This window comes from Heterodontus francisci, chromosome 2, assembly GCF_036365525.1.
Source record: "Heterodontus francisci isolate sHetFra1 chromosome 2, sHetFra1.hap1, whole genome shotgun sequence".
Lineage (NCBI taxonomy): Eukaryota > Metazoa > Chordata > Chondrichthyes > Heterodontiformes > Heterodontidae > Heterodontus > Heterodontus francisci.
In genome coordinates this window covers 204,082,970-204,102,219 of record NC_090372.1, presented here as the reverse complement: position 1 = coordinate 204,102,219, position 19,250 = coordinate 204,082,970, and the positions used below count along the sequence as shown (strand labels likewise).

Genomic DNA, 19,250 nt, shown 5'->3' with positions numbered 1-19,250 from the left:
CAGATGTTATTAGAATGAATACATATCAACTAAGATTTGATCAGCATTTCCATTTTTTGGCTTTATACGGGATTTCTCTTGTGTTCCTCCCCAAAAATTACAAATGAGCTCCGATTCCTGGGTTCATGGGGATCCAAACAGGAATCCTGAATATGTTAATTTGCCCATGAGTTGATAAGTACACCATCAAATTCACCTGTTCTTTGAACAGAAAAAATAATCAGACCACGTCACTTCCAACCATCAATCGAGTTTAATCGTAGTTGCAGCAGAAAATTGATAAAACATTCTTTATCGGGAGGAAGTCTAACTTGTACCTCTTCAGAGTTCAAACATTAAACAAAAACAACACTGTGCTAACAAAACCTAGACCACTGCCTCCAACATTAAACTTATCCATCAGATTTTGTCTAACTGTCATGGAATCTATCTACATCTGTCATTTTCTAAACAAATGCAGAAAAATTAAAGAATTGGAAAGAGATACCCAAAGATACATGCCACTGGCTAGGCACCGTGAGGTTAGTCAATCCTATACTAGCCAGTGACATCCTATGGGGATATTCCCTTCCGCCCTGCGCCCTCAACCACACATGTACCAAGTTTCATTGGTCTTTTGTCAATTAAACAAATGATTTTAACCAGATAGCCTCATTATAGATTTGAGACTGACATCCAATCACACCTGAGGCCAATTTCAGAACCGTTAGCATCATATATGCAGACTGCAGGAGCACTCACTTCCCAGCAATGTGTCTTGATAATTCTAAAAGGTACTAGGCCGATATATTAGACAGGATTAAATGTGGATTGTTCGCAGGAAGCACAAAGTGGCTTAAACACATTGTATTTTTTTTTTGCACTGAAGGAGGCAAAGTCCTAGGATAATACAAAGTACAGATTTCTGATGTCATACCCTGTTCTAATGTGGACTATATCGTTGTTTGTTCATCATTGGGTTGAACTCCTGAAATTTCCTATCTAACAATTGTGGGAGCGCCATCACCCAAAGACTGCAGCAGTTCAAAGGACAACTGGGTAAATCTAATAAACGTGGCCTTGCTAGCAAAGCCCACCTCCCAAGAAATAAATTAAAATACAAATCTGCTTCTTTGGGAAGTTACTGGAGCAAAATAAAACATTTCTACAACCTCTTTTGTCACCGTCAGTGTCTGCGTCATGAATTATTTACCTGTGCATTTTAAAACATTTCCACATCAGATGCTGTGGAGAACCTTCACGACATGCCAAAAGGTTTTACAGCCAATGAAGTATTTCTGAAGAGTAATCACTGCTGTACTTTAGGAAACGCTGTGGCTAATTTGTTGATTGTGGGAGCTTGCTGTGCAGAGAATGACTAGAGAGTCTATTTTGAGGTGTTGGCTGAGGGATAAATATCGGCCAGGACTCCCTCGCTCTTCTTTTACATATTGTGGGATCTCTTACAATCAGCCAATGAGGGCAGATGGAGCCATTGTTTAATGTTTCATCTGAAAGATAGCACCTTCATCAGTACAGCTCTCCCTCCGTACTGCACTGGACTGTCAGCCTAGATTATGCGCTCAGGTTTTTGGAATGGGACTTCTGTATCAGAGGGAAGTGTGTTACTCAGAATCACAGCTAACACTGTGATCAGCACAGAATTACAACTTACAATTCCCATTGACATCCTGAGGAGATCCAGGCCAATGGCACCAGACTATCCAATTAGGAAACTTTAGTCAGCCAATTTTCAGAATTCTATGGAATGACTCAAAACTAAAGCAGATTCTTGCCCATTTTTAATATTTTTGTCCACCTGTCTGTAAACTAATATCAGTCACAGTAATTTGCACCAAGGACAATATTTGTTGGGATGACTGGCTGAAAATAGTTACTTGCTTCTGTTGAAATAGGAGTGTGGATTGCTCTCCTCGAATCATGCTAACTTATTTCAGCTCTTTTTAAAAAATCTGTATTTCAGCTTCCTGATTACAGTTTACTGCTGAATCACGTAAGAAAACCTCCTGCTGATTACCACCTACATCAATCCCTCGGATGATGAATCAGTACTCCTCCATGTTGCACACCACTTGGAAGAAGCACTGAGAGTAGTAAAGGCACAGAATTTACTCTAGGTGGGAGACTTCAATGCCCATCAGTAAGAGTGGCTTTGTGGCACCACTGTTGACCGAGCTGGCCAAGTCCTGAAGGATATATTTGTCAGAATGGGTCTGCGACAGGCGGTGAAGGAAACACCAAGAGGGAAAAACCTACTTGCCCTCACCAATCTATTTGTCCAGATGTATCTACCCTTAACAGTATTGGTAGGAGTGACCACCGCACAGTACTTGTGGTGACAAAGACCTGTTTTCACACTAAGGATAACCCTCCACCATGTGTGGTACTACCACTGTGCTAAATGGGAGATTCTGAACAGATCTGGCAGCTCAAAACTGGGCATCGACGAGGCCATCAGTAGCAGAATTGAGTTCAACCACAATCTGTAATCTCATAGCCCAGCATATCCTCACTCTACCATAATCATTAAGCCAGCGATCAACCCTGGTTCAATCAGGAGTACAGAAGAGCATGCCAGGAACTGCACCAGGCATACCTACAAATAAGGTGGGAACCCGGTGAAGCTACAATACAGGGTTACATGCATGCTAAACAATGGAAGCAGCATGCTACAGACAGAGCTAAGTAATCCCAGATCAGATCAAAGCTCTGCAATCCTGGTCATGAATGGTGGTGGACAATTAAACAAAATTACAGGAGGAGGAGTAGGCTCCAAAAACATACCCATCTTCAATGATGGGGGAGACCAGCATGTCAGTGCAAAAGACAAGGCTGAAGCATTTGCAACCACCTTCAGCCAGAAGTGCCGAGTGAATGATCCATCTTGGCTTCCTCCCGAGGTGCCCAGCAACATAGATGCCAGTCTGAAGAGTGAGAGTGACTTCCCTTGACATCAAGGCAGCACTTGACTGAGCGTGGTTGTTGGAGGCCAAACATCCCAGCCTCAGGACAACACTGCAGGAGTTCCTCAGGGTAGTGTCCTAGGCCTAACCATCTTCAGCTACTTCATCTAAAATAAGGTCAGAAGTGGGGATGTTCGCTGAAGATTGCACATTATTCAGCACCATCCACAACTCCTTAGACAGTGAAGCAGTCCATGCCTTCATAAAGCAAGACCTGGACAGAATTCAGGCTTGGGCTGATAAGTGCAAGTAACATTTGTGCCATACAAATACCAGACAATAATCATCTGCAATGAGAGAATCTAACCAGCGCCCCATGTCATTCAATGGCATTAGCATCGCTGAATCTCCCACTATCAACATCCTGGGGGGGGTAACCATTGACTAGAAACTTAACTGGACCAGCCATATAAATTGTGAGGCTTCAAGAGCAGGTCAGAGGCTGGGAATTCTACAGCAAGTAACTCACCTCCCAACTCCTAAGATCCTGTCCACCATCTACAAGGCGTAAGTCAGGAGTGTGAGGGAATACTCTCCACTTGCCTAGATGGGTGCAGGTCCAACAACACTCCAGAAGCTCAACATCAGCCAACACAAAACAGCCCACTTGATTGGCACACCATCCACCACCTTTTCACTGCCTTCACCACCAGCGCACAGTGACAACAGTGTGTACCACCTACAAGATGCACTGCAGCAAAACGCCAAGGCTCCTTCAACAGCACCTTCCAAACCCATAACCTCTACCACCTAGAGGGACATGGGTAGCAGATGAATGGGACCACCACCACCTGCAGGTTCACCTCCAAGTCGCACACTATCCTGACTTGGAACTATATTGCTATTCCTTCAATGTCGCAGGGTCAAAATCCTAGAGCTCCCTCCCTAACAGTACTTTAGGATTAGCTACACTACACAGATTGCAGCGTTTAAAGAAGGCAGCTCACCACCACCTTCTCAAGGGCAATTAGGGATGGGCAATAAATGTTGGCCTTGCCAATGTCGCTCACTTCCCAAGGATGAACAAAACTAAAAGCAAATGTTCATTATGATCTGAGGCTGAAAGCAAGTCAACCAGACAAAGAAGAACTGAAAGAGAGGCAACTTGCCTCATAGTTTAGTTGGCAAATTTAGCGTCCATGAAGTGAAGTAAAAAGACTGGAACAGCCCCAGGTTTAATCATAGCTGGGCTGTAGTAGATCAGTTACAATTGGCGGCTGCTTTAGGACTGCTCCTGGAATAAAAAGTGTGCATCTATGGCCAGGACCTCCAAAAGTCAAAAAGGCAGCCTGCTGACACTCACTTTCTAGGTTCACACATAGAGACAATGATCACTTGGGCAAGATAACAAGAGGTCAGACACTGCCTGTGGAAATATAACCAGCATCAATTTAGCTCCTTCAGGAGAAGTCGTCACAGAGGAAGAGAGAGTATTAATAATGGAAGGAAATGTATAAATGCAACTGCCACCTGGAACCGGAGACTCGGCCTTACTAAGAATCATAGAAAGTTCACGGCACAGAAAGAGGCCACCTGGTCCATCGTGCCTGCGCGGGCCAAAAAACGAGCCACCCAGCCTAATCCCAACTTCCAGCATTTGGTCCATAGTCCTGCAGGTTACGGTACTTGAGAAGGGGCAGGTGGGTGCATTTTATTCCGGCTTTTATCCTACGTTGCGACACTGTGAGGTATATAACTGCGAGGATGTTGCACGATCTATGTTATCAAAACTGAAAAAGTAATGACTGAGATAATAGTGAATCTTTAATAAATGATAAAGAAATTAAGTAGCATTCACAAGCAAATCGGTATATATTGTAATTAGAATTTAAGTACAAATCAAAATTATGCCTACCTATGTTACTTAGATATGGTGTCTGTTAAACGACACGCAAGAGGTGATATAATAACAAACCAGAATGTGGAACTCACTACCACGGAGTAATTGAGCCATATGGCATAAAGAGAAGCTGGATAAGCACAAGGGAGAAATAAATAGGACAGGCCGATGGGGTGAAAGGTTAATGAGTATAAACCATTTAGATAGAATTTTTGTCAGTTATTTGTTAAGCACCATGATTCTATTCAGTGCTTTAAAGTTCTGTCTATTCAGATTGCCCTAGAAATTAATTTGGTATTAAATATGCTGAATAAAATCTCCATCTTCTGAACTTTGAATAAAATGGCAGCGTTGTCATCAGGCCGATGATGGACCTTAAACACTCAAACTGCTTGTGCATGCTACCCTAAGCTGTGTCGATGCAACAGCAATGATACTGCAGAGTCACGATGATCTGGTACTGGTCCAGTTCGATTTACTTCAGCCTCGTAATTAAAAGGGTTATTGGTTTTCTCTCAGTTTTTGCAGACTAACTCTTCAGCTTGCAGGGTAAGAAGCCAGATTTGATTATGTGCTTGTCCTGCCATTAAACTGGCTTAAATTAAAATTCTTGTCACATCAGAGCTAAAAGAATCTAATGAACCTGGGACATGTACACGCCAGAAACCTGACAGGATCACATTTAAAGCAGACTCAAGGATCCCCACTACCAAACAGAGATTTCCAGAGGAAACAAAGCTGAGGATTTCAGCCCGAAGGATTCATTTTTGCTCTTTGGTGTTGGAAGATACAAGTAATTCAGCAGCACTGCAAGGGCAAGACAACCTTTCCATTTAAATTTAAGCCTACATGTGCATCATTCCAGATTGCAATATATATTTTTGGATCTCCTGTGTCATGGCTCAGTGAGTTGGGAGACATAATCGTTCCTTGATGTACTTAAGATGCTTCTTAAAACCCCTTTGGTCATTTTCCCCAATATCTTTGTGCTCACTGTCATAACTTGTTTTGTAAGGCCCCGGTGAAGCATCTTGGGTGTTTAATTTACTGGGGGCAGGGGGCCCTTGGGGTTTTCAGCATGAGATTGGATCCTGGAATCTGAAATACTGGATAAGGTTCAGAAGGAGTTTCAACAACTGGGAGAGATGCATAGGCTGCAGCAGCATTGGGGAATTAGATCCCGGTACAGGGAGTACCAGGAAATGGATCCAGGGTGTGTGAAAGCTGGAGACATGAAACAAATTTTGGGATCTGCTAGCACTGGGAATGTGCCAGAGGGTGTCCATGACATTAAGTAAATGTTCTAAACATTTTTACCTGAAGGCTGTAAACATTTCATATGCTGAGGCCCATGGCATTACCTAGCCAAAGACACACCTAGGCGGTTTCAACAACTTGTATTTATACAGCACCCTGAATGTAGTAAAACGGCCCAAGATGCTTCACCGGGGCATTACAAAACAAGTTATGACAGTGAGCACAAAGAGATATTAGGGAAAATGACCAAAGGGGTTTTAAGAAGCATCTTAAAAAGGTGGAAAGGTTTAGGAAGGGAATTCCAGAATTTAGGCCTCAGACAGCTGAAGGCTCAGCTACCAGTGGTGGAGCGATTAAAATTGGGGAGCTCACGAGGCCAGAATTAGAGCAGTGCAAATATTGGAGGGTTGTAGGGCTGAAGGAGATTCGGGAGGGGAGAGGCCATAAACAAATTTGAAAACAAGTTTGAGAATGTTAAAAATTGAGCCATGGCTTAAACGGGAGCCAATGTCGGTCAGCGAGCACAGGGCTGATAGGTGAACATGAATGGCGTGAATTAGATCACGGACAGCAGAGTTTTGGATGACTTTGAGTTTACGGAGGGTAGAACGTAGGAAAAAAGGCAAGCATTACCTAGCTTGGAGACCAACCATGGAGAATCCAAGGTATTAAATCAATAGAAAAGCAGCATTGTGCTGGAAGTATGAAGTTATAGAGGAAATGGTAACTTCTAGAAAGCTCAACATTCACTGAAACCATGCCAGACCAACATGTGAAAATTCAAGCTGCTCACTGAAAAAAAGTAGTTTCTTCTCACACAACGCTACCTCATTTAACTGCCCTGCTTTGCAATCATGTTGCTTACCTACTTCACAGTGAAGATCAAACTTTTTTATTCTAAGGACAAAATTTGGCAGTGACAATGCAAATTAGGAACTGGAATGCTTAAAAATTTAGCTCTGGTTAACAGGAGATGTAACCCTGAATGGCAGAATTTGACAGTGGTGATACAAACGGTACAATTAAAGATTCAGTATGGAGGGTGAAAACTCAGGACAATCTGAACAGCTGTCTGGGAACACCACCCTAGACTTCTGTGAACACCGGCAGAGTGATGGACTTTGGTTACTGTCTCGATGAAATTGCTAGCCAGCTGTTATGCTGAATTAAACAAACAGCTTCTTCCACAGAAACCATACTCCAGAAGAATAATTTCTCCATTCTGTTCTCTTCCTCTCTTGGTTTCAGGCAACAATTTATTATAGTTGAAAAGAATCTTAAAGCAGCTCATACAGTTTCAGTGTCCATTTAAATTGATATTTCTCAAGAAGAAACATACTTATTTAACACTTGCAGGAGTGAGGAGGAGTTTGGCAGAAATAATACTGAAACAAAAAGACAAAAATAATATCTTTATGATTGAGACCTTTCGGTCATGCATCAGATTTTATATGATAATTTGTACCAAGCTGGGATAAAAAGAGTCAACCATTATCAATAGAAAGGAAATCTCCACCATCTAAGAGACTTTGGGATTCAGAAATGTTCTTCCCTCTCCTCGCTCTGAAGCAGCGTTTTCTCTCTAGTTTCTCTCCTATCATACCCTCTCCAAACTCAGCATGTCGATAAGATCTATCTCCTGCTCTTGACAGGGCCACCCAGCTCCTGACCTCATTACAGCTTTGGTTCAAACATGGACAAAAGAGGTGATGTGAAAGTGAGTGCCCTTGACATCACGGCAGCATTTGACCGAGTATGGCATCAAGGAGCCCTAGCAAAACCAGAGTCAATGGGAATCGGGGGAAAACTCTCCACTGGTTGGAGTCACACCTACCGCAAAATGAGATAGTTTTGGTTGTTGGAGGTCAATCATTTCAGCTCCAGGACATCACTGCAGGGGTTCCTCAGGGTAGTGTCCTAGGCCCAACCACCTTCAGCTGTTTCATCAATGACCTTGCTTCAATCATAAGGTCAGAAGTGGGAATGTTCACTGATGAATGCACAATGTTCAACACCATTCGCAACTCCTCAGATACTGAAGCAGTCCGTGTAGAAATGCAGCAAGACCTGGACAATATCCAGGCTTGGGCTGATAAATGGCAATTAACATTTGTGCCACACAAGTGCCCGGAAATGACTATCTAAAATAAGAGAGAATCTAACCATCTCCCCATGACATTCAATGGCATTACCCATTGCTGAATCCCCCACTATCAACATCCTTTGGGTTACCATTGACCACAAACTGAACTGCAGTAGCCATAAAATACCGTGGTGACAGGAGCAGGTCAGAGGCTAGGAATCTTGCGGCATGTAACTCACCTCCTGACTACCCAAAGCCTGTCACCATCTACTAGGCACAAGTCAGGAGTGTGATGGAATACTCTCCACTTGACTGGATGGGTGCAGCTCCAACAACACTCAAGAAGCGTGACACCATCCAGGACAAAGCAGCCCGCTTGATTGGCACGCCATCTACAAACATTCACTCCTTCCACCACTGACGCACAGTGGCAGCAGTGTGTACCATCTACAAGATGCACTGCAGCAATGCACCAAGGCTCCTTAACACCTTCCAAACCCATAACCTCTACCACCGAGAAGGACAAGGGCAGCAGATGCATGGGAACACTACCACCTGTAAGTTCCCCTCCAAGCCACACACCATCCTGACTTGGAAATAAATCACCATTCCTTCACTGCCACTGGATCAAAATCCTGTAACTCCCTTCCTAACAGCACTGTGACACCACCTCACATGGACTGCAGCAGTTCAAGAAGGCAGCTCACTACCACCTTCTCAAGGGCAATTAGGGATGGGCAATAAATGTTGACCTAGCCAGCGACACCCATATCCCATGAATGAATAAAAAAACCCAGACAACTTTCATATTTCTGCTTTTTGATTTGATCAAAAAGAGGGGTTTAGCTGGTGAAATACTAATTTTCGTAAAGTTGCTGCCATCTAGAAATGGTGCTAGAAAAATGCAAGTAAAATCTGCTGGTAGAAAAAGACCAATATAACTCCCTCAAGCTGCTGGCAGTAAAACAGGATTAGTCCACATAAGACAGTCTTGATTTATTTTATTTCGAGATGCAGCACTCAAACAGGCCTTTCGACCCACCGAGTCTGTGCCGACCAACAACCACCCATTTATACTAATCCTACATTAATCCCATATTCCCTACCGTATCCCCTCCATTCTCCTACCACCTACCTACACTAGGGGCAATTTACAATGGCCAATTTACCTATCAATCTGCAAGTCTTTGGCTGGCGGCACAGTGGTTAGCACCGCAGCCTCACAGCTCCAGGGACCCGGATTCAATTCTGGGTACTGTCTGTGTGGAGTTTGCAAGTCCTCCCTGTGACCGCGTGGGTTTTCGCTGGGTGCTCCGGTTTCCTCCCACATGCCAAAGACTTGCAGGTGATAGGTAAATTGGCTGTTATAAATTGCCCCTAGTGTAGGTAGGTGGTAAGGCATATGGGATTACTGTAGGGTTAGTATAAATGGGTGGTTGTTGGTCAGCACAGACTCGGTGGGCCGAAGGGCCTGTTTCAGTGCTGTATCTCTAAATAAATTAAAAAATAAAATAAATAGAGTATACACACCTTTAGAATGGTATTGAAGCCTACATCTGGACTTATAACCCGTAACTGCTGCCTTCCGTGTTGTTTCAGTCGCTGTGAGGCAACTATGGAGTGACCTCTCCATGGCGCATGCCTGGGCAAATTTATGGAGGTTGAGAGTTGCCCAGTCGTCAAAACCCCCCTCTCGGCCTTTCTGGTGGGGTCCAAAGGAGTGCAGGACACGACGTGTCCTGCACTCCTTTGGACCCCACCAGAAAGGCCGAGAGGGGGGTTTTGACGACTGGGCAACTCTCAACCTCCATAAATTTGCCCAGGCATGCGCCATGGAGAGGTCACTCCATAGTTGCCTCACAGCGACTGAAACAACACGGAAGGCAGCAGTTACGGGTTATAAGTCCAGATATATTGGCGTAGAAACTGGGCGCCACGGGTTGCCTTTGTCGGTGGGAGAGGTCATTGCACCTCACTGGACAGCTACCGCCCGCCTCAAACCGGGCAGCCCCCGGTCAATAAGGTTCTGTCCCGCCACAGTCTGCCTGCTTCAATGGGTGCTTGGAGCTCAGGGTCATTGCCCGAAAGGTGGACTGATACACCGCACCAAACAACATGAAAAAAGGAAAGAAGGTACCAGCCCTTCGCTTTGCAAGCTGGAACGTCAGAACTATGTGTCCTGGCCTGTCGGAAGACCTTACACAAATCAACGATTCTCGGAAGACCGCCATCATTAACAACGAGCTCAGTAGACTCAATGTGGACATTGCAGCACTTCAGGAGACTCGCCTCCCCGCGAGTGGCTCTCTAGCAGAGCAAGACTACACCTTCTTCTGGCAGGGCAGGGATCCTGAAGAACCAAGACAGCATGGAGTGGGCTTCGCCATCAGAAACTCCTTGCTCAGCATGATAGAGCCTCCCTCAAATGGCTCGGAACGCATACTGTCCATCCGACTGCTCACCACCTCTGGTCCAGTACACCTACTCAGCATCTATGCTCCAACACTCTGTTCCGCACCTGAAGCTAAAGACCAGTTCTATGAACAACTCCATAACATCATTAGCAGCATCCCCAACACCGAACACCTATTCCTGCTGGGGGACTTTAATGCCAGGGTTGGGGCCGACCATGACTCATGGCCCTCCTGCCTTGGGCGCTATGGCGTTGGAAGGATGAATGAGAACGGGCAGAGACTGCTTGAGTTGTGTACCTATCATAACCTCTGCATCACCAACTCGTTCTTTCACACTAAACCCTGTCACCAGGTTTCATGGAGGCACCCAAGATCACGTCGTTGGCACCAGCTAGACCTCATTGTCACAAGGCGAGCCGCCTTAAACAGTGTTCAAATCACACGCAGCTTCCACAGTGCGGACTGCGACACCGACCACTCCCTGGTGTGCAGCAAGGTTAGACTCAGACCAAAGAAGTTGCATCATTCCAAGCAGAAGGGCCACCCGCGCATCAACACGAGCAGAATTTCTCACCCACAGCTGTTACAAAAATTTCTAAATTCACTTGTAACAGCCCTTCAAAACACTCCCACAGGGGATGCTGAGACCAAGTGGGCCCACATCAGAGACGCCATCTATGAGTCAGCTTTGACCACCTACGGCAAAAGTGCGAAGAGAAATGCAGACTGGTTTCAATCTCATAATGAAGAGCTGGAACCTGTCATAGCCGCTAAGCGCATTGCACTTTTGAACTACAAGAAAGCCCCCAGCGATTTAACATCCGCAGCACTTAAAGCAGCCAGAAGTACTGCACAAAGAACAGCTAGGCGTTGCGCAAACGACTACTGGCAACACCTATGCAGTCATATTCAGCTGGCCTCAGACACCGGAAACATCAGAGGAATGTATGATGGCATGAAGAGAGCTCTTGGGCCAACCATCAAGAAGATCACCCCCCTCAAATCTAAATCGGGGGACATAATCACTGACCAACGCAAACAGATGGACCGCTGGGTTGAGCACTACCTAGAACTGTACTCCAGGGAGAATGCTGTCACTGAGACTGCCCTCAATGCAGCCCAGCCTCTACCAGTCATGGATGAGCTGGACATACAGCCAACCAAATCGGAACTCAGTGTTGCCATTGATTCCCTAGCCAGCGGAAAAGCCCCTGGGAAGGACAGCATTACCCCTGAAATAATCAAGAGTGCCAAGCCTGCTATACTCTCAGCACTACATGAACTGCTATGCCTGTGCTGGGACGAGGGAGCAGTACCCCAGGACATGCGCGATGCCAACATCATCACCCTCTATAAAAACAAAGGTGACCGCGGTGACTGCAACAACTACCGTGGAATCTCCCTGCTCAGCATAGTGGGGAAAGTCTTTGCTCGAGTCGCTCTGAACAGGCTCCAGAAGCTGGCCGAGCGCGTCTACCCTGAGGCACAGTGTGGCTTTCGTGCAGAGAGATCGACTATTGACATGCTGTTCTCCCTTCGTCAGATACAGGAGAAATGCCGTGAACAACAGATGCCCCTCTACATTGCTTTCATTGATCTCACCAAAGCCTTTGACCTCGTCAGCAGACGTGGTCTCTTCAGACTACTAGAAAAGATCGGATGTCCACCAAAGCTACTAAGTATCATCACCTCATTCCATGACAATATGAAAGGCACAATTCAACATGGTGGCTCCTCATCAGAGCCCTTTCCTATCCTGAGTGGTGTGAAACAGGGCTGTGTTCTCGCACCCACACTTTTTGGGATTTTCTTCTCCCTGCTGCTTTCACATGCGTTCAAATCCTCTGAAGAAGGAATTTTCCTCCACACAAGATCAGGGGGCAGGTTGTTCAACCTTGCCCGTCTAAGAGCGAAGTCCAAAGTACGGAAAGTCCTCATCAGAGAACTCCTCTTTGCTGACGATGCTGCTTTAACATCTCACACTGAAGAATGCCTGCAGAGTCTCATCGACAGGTTTGCGTCTGCCTGCAATGAATTTGGCCTAACCATCAGCCTCAAGAAAACGAACATCATGGGGCAGGATGTCAGAAATGCTCCATCCATCAATATTGGCGACCACGCTCTGGAAGTGGTTCAAGAGTTCACCTACCTAGGCTCAACTATCACCAGTAACCTGTCTCTAGATGCAGAAATCAACAAGCGCATGGGTAAGGCTTCCACTGCTATGTTCAGACTGGCCAAGAGAGTGTGGGAAAATGGCGCACTGACACGGAACACAAAAGTCCGAGTGTATCAGGCCTGTGTCCTCAGTACCTTGCTCTACGGCAGCGAGGCCTGGACAACGTATGCCAGCCAAGAGCGACGTCTCAATTCATTCCATCTTCGCTGCCTTCGGAGAATACTTGGCATCAGGTGGCAGGACTATATCTCCAACACAGAAGTCCTTGAAGCGGCCAACATCCCCAGCTTATACACACTACTGAGTCAGCGGCGCTTGAGATGGCTTGGCCATGTGAGCCGCATGGAAGATGGCAGGATCCCCAAAGACACATTGTACAGCGAGCTCGCCACTGGTATCAGACCCACCGGCCGTCCATGTCTCCGTTATAAAGACGTCTGCAAACGCGACATGAAATCGTGTGACATTGATCACAAGTCGTGGGAGTCAGTTGCCAGCATTCGCCAGAGCTGGCGGGCAGCCATAAAGACAGGGCTAAATTGTGGCGAGTCGAAGAGACTTAGTAGTTGGCAGGAAAAAAGACAGAGGCGCAAGGGGAGAGCCAACTGTGCAACAGCCCCAACAAACAAATTTCTCTGCAGCACCTGTGGAAGAGCCTGTCACTCCAGAATTGGCCTTTATAGCCACTCCAGGCGCTGCTTCACAAACCACTGACCACCTCCAGGCGCGTATCCATTGTCTCTCGAGATAAGGAGGCCCAAAAGAAAGAAGCCTACATATGCCATGAAAATATTTTTAAATTGACAAAATTTAGATATTTTCTTTCCCTCATCCTTGAAATCTTTTCCCCATAGGTTATTTATTCATTTTGAAAAGGCTATTTTTTGTTTAATTGGCAGGTAGCCTCTCCACTCACTGCATCTGCCAACTAACATGTTAACAGCTCTACCAGCTATGGGGCTGATCTATCAATATGTACATTTTGTTTCCAATCAAACATACATGTTAGAAAAGCAGACAGATATTGGAAAATGAAAGCAGCAAGACAAAAAATAAGCTTTTCTGACATGTGCGTCAGCTTTCTACAAGCAGAGAATCAGTTTGTACTTTCTTGTGCCACAGTCTGTTACATTGATGGACACAAAATATCTTGACCTACTCTGGTACAAGGCAGGAATTTTCAAGTACAGGAGCACAGTGGCAAACAAGAGGCCACAGGCAAACAGACAAGGAGTAGCCCAATGTTAGAGCACTGTAGAGCACAACCCTAGAGTGGAAGGAAGTCATCCTCGAGCCTGAGGGACTGCTAAGAGAGAGTAAGAGTACGTGTTGAGATTTTAAGCTCAAAGATTTGAAAAGATAGGGTAAGGAAATTCCATGCAGAGATTTAAAAGCAAGAATGGGAAGCCTGAAGTTAGTTTGCAAAGCCACAGTGACCCAGGTGAAACTTGGAGAGAGTGGGGGATAATAGGAGTGCAGGATTTTGTGTGAGCAAGGATGTGTGTTTCAAATGAGTTGTAAATTGCGCTGATATGAAAGAACCCTTGGCACTAAGATTATTAGAAAGTCAATCCTCAATGTGATTAAGCATGGACTTGACATTCTTGCAGTGGATAGGGACTAAAGCAGGCATAGATGTGGAGGTGGGAAAAAGGTAGTCTTGGCAACAGCGGATGCGAGTAAGGAAGGGGACCATAAGAAAAATAGGTAATGAACTGCAAAGCAGAGATAAAGGTTACTTTTTGCCTACATACCAGCAGTGACAACACTTCAAAAAAGCAATTAATTGGTTTTGAAGCACTTTGGAACATACGGAGGACATGAAAGCTCTGTAAAATAAATTAATATCGTAACAGATGTTGAAAACTATAAGGACAGCTGTCTTGTCAAGTTGACCTTGGTAGCTGCTGGGAGTACAGAATGATTGCGAAATTTAGGATACCAATTTGCCAATTTAAAGACGTGCTGCAGGAAAAGAATCAGGTATGAAGTCCTGTCTCCAACGACTCCAATCACGGCACCAAATTCTGCTACTGTTGAGACGGACTCCACACTTGGAGCCGATTCTCCAAACAGTTTATCCCAGAGTTCCAGCAGATGAAGCATGTGAAGGTTTGCCATTGGTGTTCTGCACAGCCATCTGGACATCAAGTGGCAGGCTTAGCTCAGAATCAGAAGGTCTTGGCTTCAAGCCCCACTCAAGACTTCAGCACACAACCAAAGATGGCATTTCAGTGCAGTACTGAGGGAGTGCTACAGTGTTGGAGGTTTTATGTTTCAAATAAGATGTTACCGAGACTCTACCCTGCTTGTTCAGCAAATATCCCATAGCACTTCTCAAAAAAGAGTAGCTGAGTTCTGCTGGGGTGCCCTGAGCAACATTTATCAGTCAACCACCATCTAAAAACAGATCACCTGTTCACTTATCTCATTGCGGCTTGTAGCAACTTGCTGTGCACAAGCTGGTTGCTTAACTTCTCTACATTACAACAATGACTTCACTTCAAAAGTACTTAATTTCTTATGAAGCTTTTAGGGATGGTCTAAGTTTGTGAAAGGTACAGCTACAACAGATGATGATTTTAATAGAAGCAGAGATAATAGTGATTCAAACCCCTCAACTACTTCTCCACAATTTTACTGTCCTTACCTGATTCTCTTTAGCAGAGGATTCCATGAAAGCAGCACTCCAGGAATCTGCTAAGCTCTTCCCTTCTTCATAACTGATCACTCTAAAAATAACATTTTAAAAACACTCATTGATTATCAGCTATTTGTAATTATCACATGGAAAAGACTGGAAATATTTAGCAAAAGTTGGAAAATGACCACAAAAGTTTCAAAACATTGTCTCAATGAATCATTTCCCGCACCTCTACCCTCACCCCTTCCCCTCCCTCCCAGAACCATGACAGGGTTCCCCTTGTCCTCACTTTCCACCCCATCAGCCTCCATATCCAAAGGATCATCCTCCGCCATTTCCGCCACCTCCAGCGTGACGCCACTACCAAACGCATCTTCCCCTCCCATCCCGTCAGCATTTCGAAGGGATCGCTCCCTCCGCGACACCCTGGTCCTCTCCTCCATTACCCCCACCACCTCGTCCCCGTCCCATGGCACCTTCCCCTGCAATCGCAGGAGATGTAATACCTGCCCATTTACCTCCTCTCTCCTCACTATCCAAGGCCCCAAACACTCCTTTCAGGTGAAGCAGTGATTTACTTGTACTTCTTTCAATGTAGTATACTGTATTCGCTGCTCACAATATGGTCTCCTCTACATTGGGGAGACCAAACGCAGACTGGGTGACCGCTTTGCGGAACACCTCCGATCAGTCCGCAAGCAGGACCCTGAGCTTCCGGTTGCTTGCCATTTCAACACACTCCCCTGCTCACATCTCTATCCTGGGCTTGCTGCAGTGTTCCACTGAACATCAACGCAAGCTCGAGGAACAGCATCTCATTTTCCGATTAGGCACACTACAGCCTGCCGGACTGAACATTGAGTTCAATAATTTCAGAGCATGAAGGGCCCCCCATTTTACTTTTAGTTTGTTATTTTTTCTTTTTTACATTTTTTACAATTTTTTTTCTTTTGTTAATTTCATTGTAGGTTGTTCAGTTTGCTTACCCACTGTTTTTTTCATGTTTGTACTTGCTGCTGTTCAATCCTCAGTTCGCTAACATCCTATCTGTACTAATGCTTTGTCTTTCAACACACCATTAACATATTGTTTGCCTTTGCTCCATGACCTCTTGGTCAGCTATGTGGCCTTTTCCAATCTACACCTTCTCCTTTGTTATCTCTTGCCCCGCCCCCGGCTCACTTGCTTATAACCTTTGACATTTCTAATATTTGTCAGTTCCAAAGAAGGGTCACTGACCCAAAACGTTAACTCTGCTTCTCTTTCCACAGATGCTGCCAGACCTGCTGAGTGGTTCCAGCATTTCTTGTTTTTATTTCAGATTTCCAGCATCCGCAGTATTTTGCTTTTATTTATATGAGAAACAAATGTGTTGCCTAAGACAACATCTAATTTAATTTTTTTTAAAATGATGCAGATCCTTGCACATGAAAAAGGCCGATCCTGAAAAAACACTAAATACATGCATTGATTGTGTGATTTTCTGTTGCACTGAAAGCATTCTTCAAAGCTGCAGTCATTAATTGCTCCAACGTCTAAGAGATTAATTCCTCACAAAACTTGTCAAAAGAAACAGTTCAATAGATAAAACGAGATCCTGTTTACCTGTTCAAGTGATTGTAACAAAACAAGGGTGAGATCAAATGAAACAAAGCAGCTCATGTTATTACCCCATTATTTCTGGTAATACCACCTCTGCATTCTACTCATTCATGTTACGACTGAAAGCTTACCCCTGATGAATTAATACATGAGAAAAGATTAAATATTGGCTGTATTTAGAGCAAAGCTCCCTTTATAACCGACTGGGTGAAATAAAACTCTATTGGATTTTTTTTAAAATAAGTAAAGCTAGCACAATTCACCACAATGGAAGGCAGTATAGATGAATTTTTGAAACTTTGGTGCTACATAATTTAAGATCAAACTTATTGCATTTAAAATTCCTCAAAATTTTTTAGTTGAGTCACTGTATAAAAATGACTGCCAGAACACAAGAAACAGGAACAGAAGTAGACCATATGGCCCATCAAGCCTGCTCCACCATTCAATACAATCGTGGCTGATCTTGGGCTTCAATTCCACTTTCCTGCCCGCTCCCCATATCCCTTAATTCCCTGCGAGACCAAAAATCTATCCCAGCCTTAAATGTATTCAATGATGGAACATACACAATCCTCTGGGGTACAGAATTCCAAAGATTCACAACCTTTTGAGTGAAGTAATTGCTCCCCATGTATGTCTTGAATGATCGACCCCTTATCCTGAGACTGTGCCCCCTTGTTCTAGATTCCCTGACCAGTGGGAACAATCTCACAGCTTCTATCCCTTCAAACCCTTACAGAATCCTGCATGTCTCAATTAGATCTCCTCTCATTCTTCTAAACTCCAGAGAATACAGGCCCAATTTACTCAGCCTCTCATAGGACAAACCCCCTCATCCCAGGTGCCAATTTAGGAACTCTTTGCTGCACTGTCTCCAGTGCAAGTGTATCCTTTCTTAAATGTAGAGACCAAAACTACACACAGTATACCAGGTGTGATCGCGCCAAAGCCCTCTATAATTTTAGCAAGACTTCTTTATTCTGTACTCCAATCCCCTTGCAATAAAGGCTAACATGCCATTTGCCTTCCTAACAGCCTGCTGCACCTGCATGTTAACTTTGTGCGTTCCTTGTACGAGTGCCCCAAAGTCTCTCCTACCATCAACACTTACCAGTTTCACACCTTTTCAAAAATATTCTGCTTTTCTATTTTTGCGAACAACTTCACACTTCCTTACATTATACTCCATTTGCCATCTTGTTGGCCACTCACTTAACCTGTCTATATTTCTTTGCTGTCTCTCTACATCCTCCCCTCAGCTTACCTTTCCACCGAGCTTTGTATCATCAGCAAACTTAGATACATTACTCTCTGTCTCTTCATCCAAGTCATTAATATAGAGTGTAAATAGCTGAGGCCCCAGCATTGATTCTTGTGGTGCCCCACTATTCACTGCCTGCCAACTTGAAAATGCCCCATTTATGCTCACTCTCTACTTCCTGTCTGTTAACCAATCCTCTACCCACGCTAATATATTCGCCCAACACCATCTTGCCAATTAATCTTTCATGTGGTACCTTATCGAATGCCTTTTGACAATCCAGGTATACTACATCTAGTTACATCCTCAAAAAACTCTAATAAGTTTGTCAAACAGGATTTCCCTGTAAACTGCAAAATTATGGGCTAAACTTAATTCCTAAAATCCACATGCATCAGAATCAATTTCTTAGCATAAAAAGCTTTCAAAAGTGCTAAAATTAACTTGATAACTGAATTTTCAGCAGTCAGTTCTTGACAAGGAGGAACAGCAGCATAAAGGAAATGCTAGCTCACAATGCACAGTATTAAGCTCATCAGCTCCTCTCAATTCATGAAATTGATACGTATTTTAAATTTTTATTTAAATCATGCATATTTAGATGAAAGCGAGGTCTACAAGGTAGATGAGCAAAAAGGAATGTAGTGGTAGTAGGGGATAGTCGAGTGAAGGGGGATTGACACTGTTCTGTGCAGCCGAGAGTATGAGTCCAGAAGGCTGTGTTGCCTACTTGGTGCCAGGGTTCGGGACATCTGCTCAGGGCTTGACAGGAACTTGGAGTGGGAAGGGAAGGATCCAGTTGTCGTGGTCCACGTAGGTACCAACGACATAGGTAGGATTAGGAAAGAGTTTCTGCTTAGACAATATGAGGAGCTAGGCGCCAAATTGAACAACAGAACCTCAAGGGTAATAATATCTAGATTATTACCCGAGCCATGTGCCAATTGGCAGAGGGCACATAAGATTAGTGAAATGAAGACGTGGCTCAAAGATAGTGTGGGAGA

At 44.5% G+C, this 19,250-nt stretch overlaps 1 protein-coding gene across 1 annotated transcript in view; it reads right to left on the bottom strand.

Annotated features, from left to right (window-relative positions):
• rheb (Ras homolog, mTORC1 binding) overlaps positions 1-19,250 on the bottom strand; it is a 149,739-nt gene that overhangs the window by 1,505 nt on the left and 128,984 nt on the right. The window contains exon 7 of the mRNA XM_068015097.1: positions 15,387-15,468. Coding sequence (XP_067871198.1) covers positions 15,387-15,468 — 82 coding nt within the window. The remainder of the gene's footprint in view (positions 1-15,386; positions 15,469-19,250) is intronic.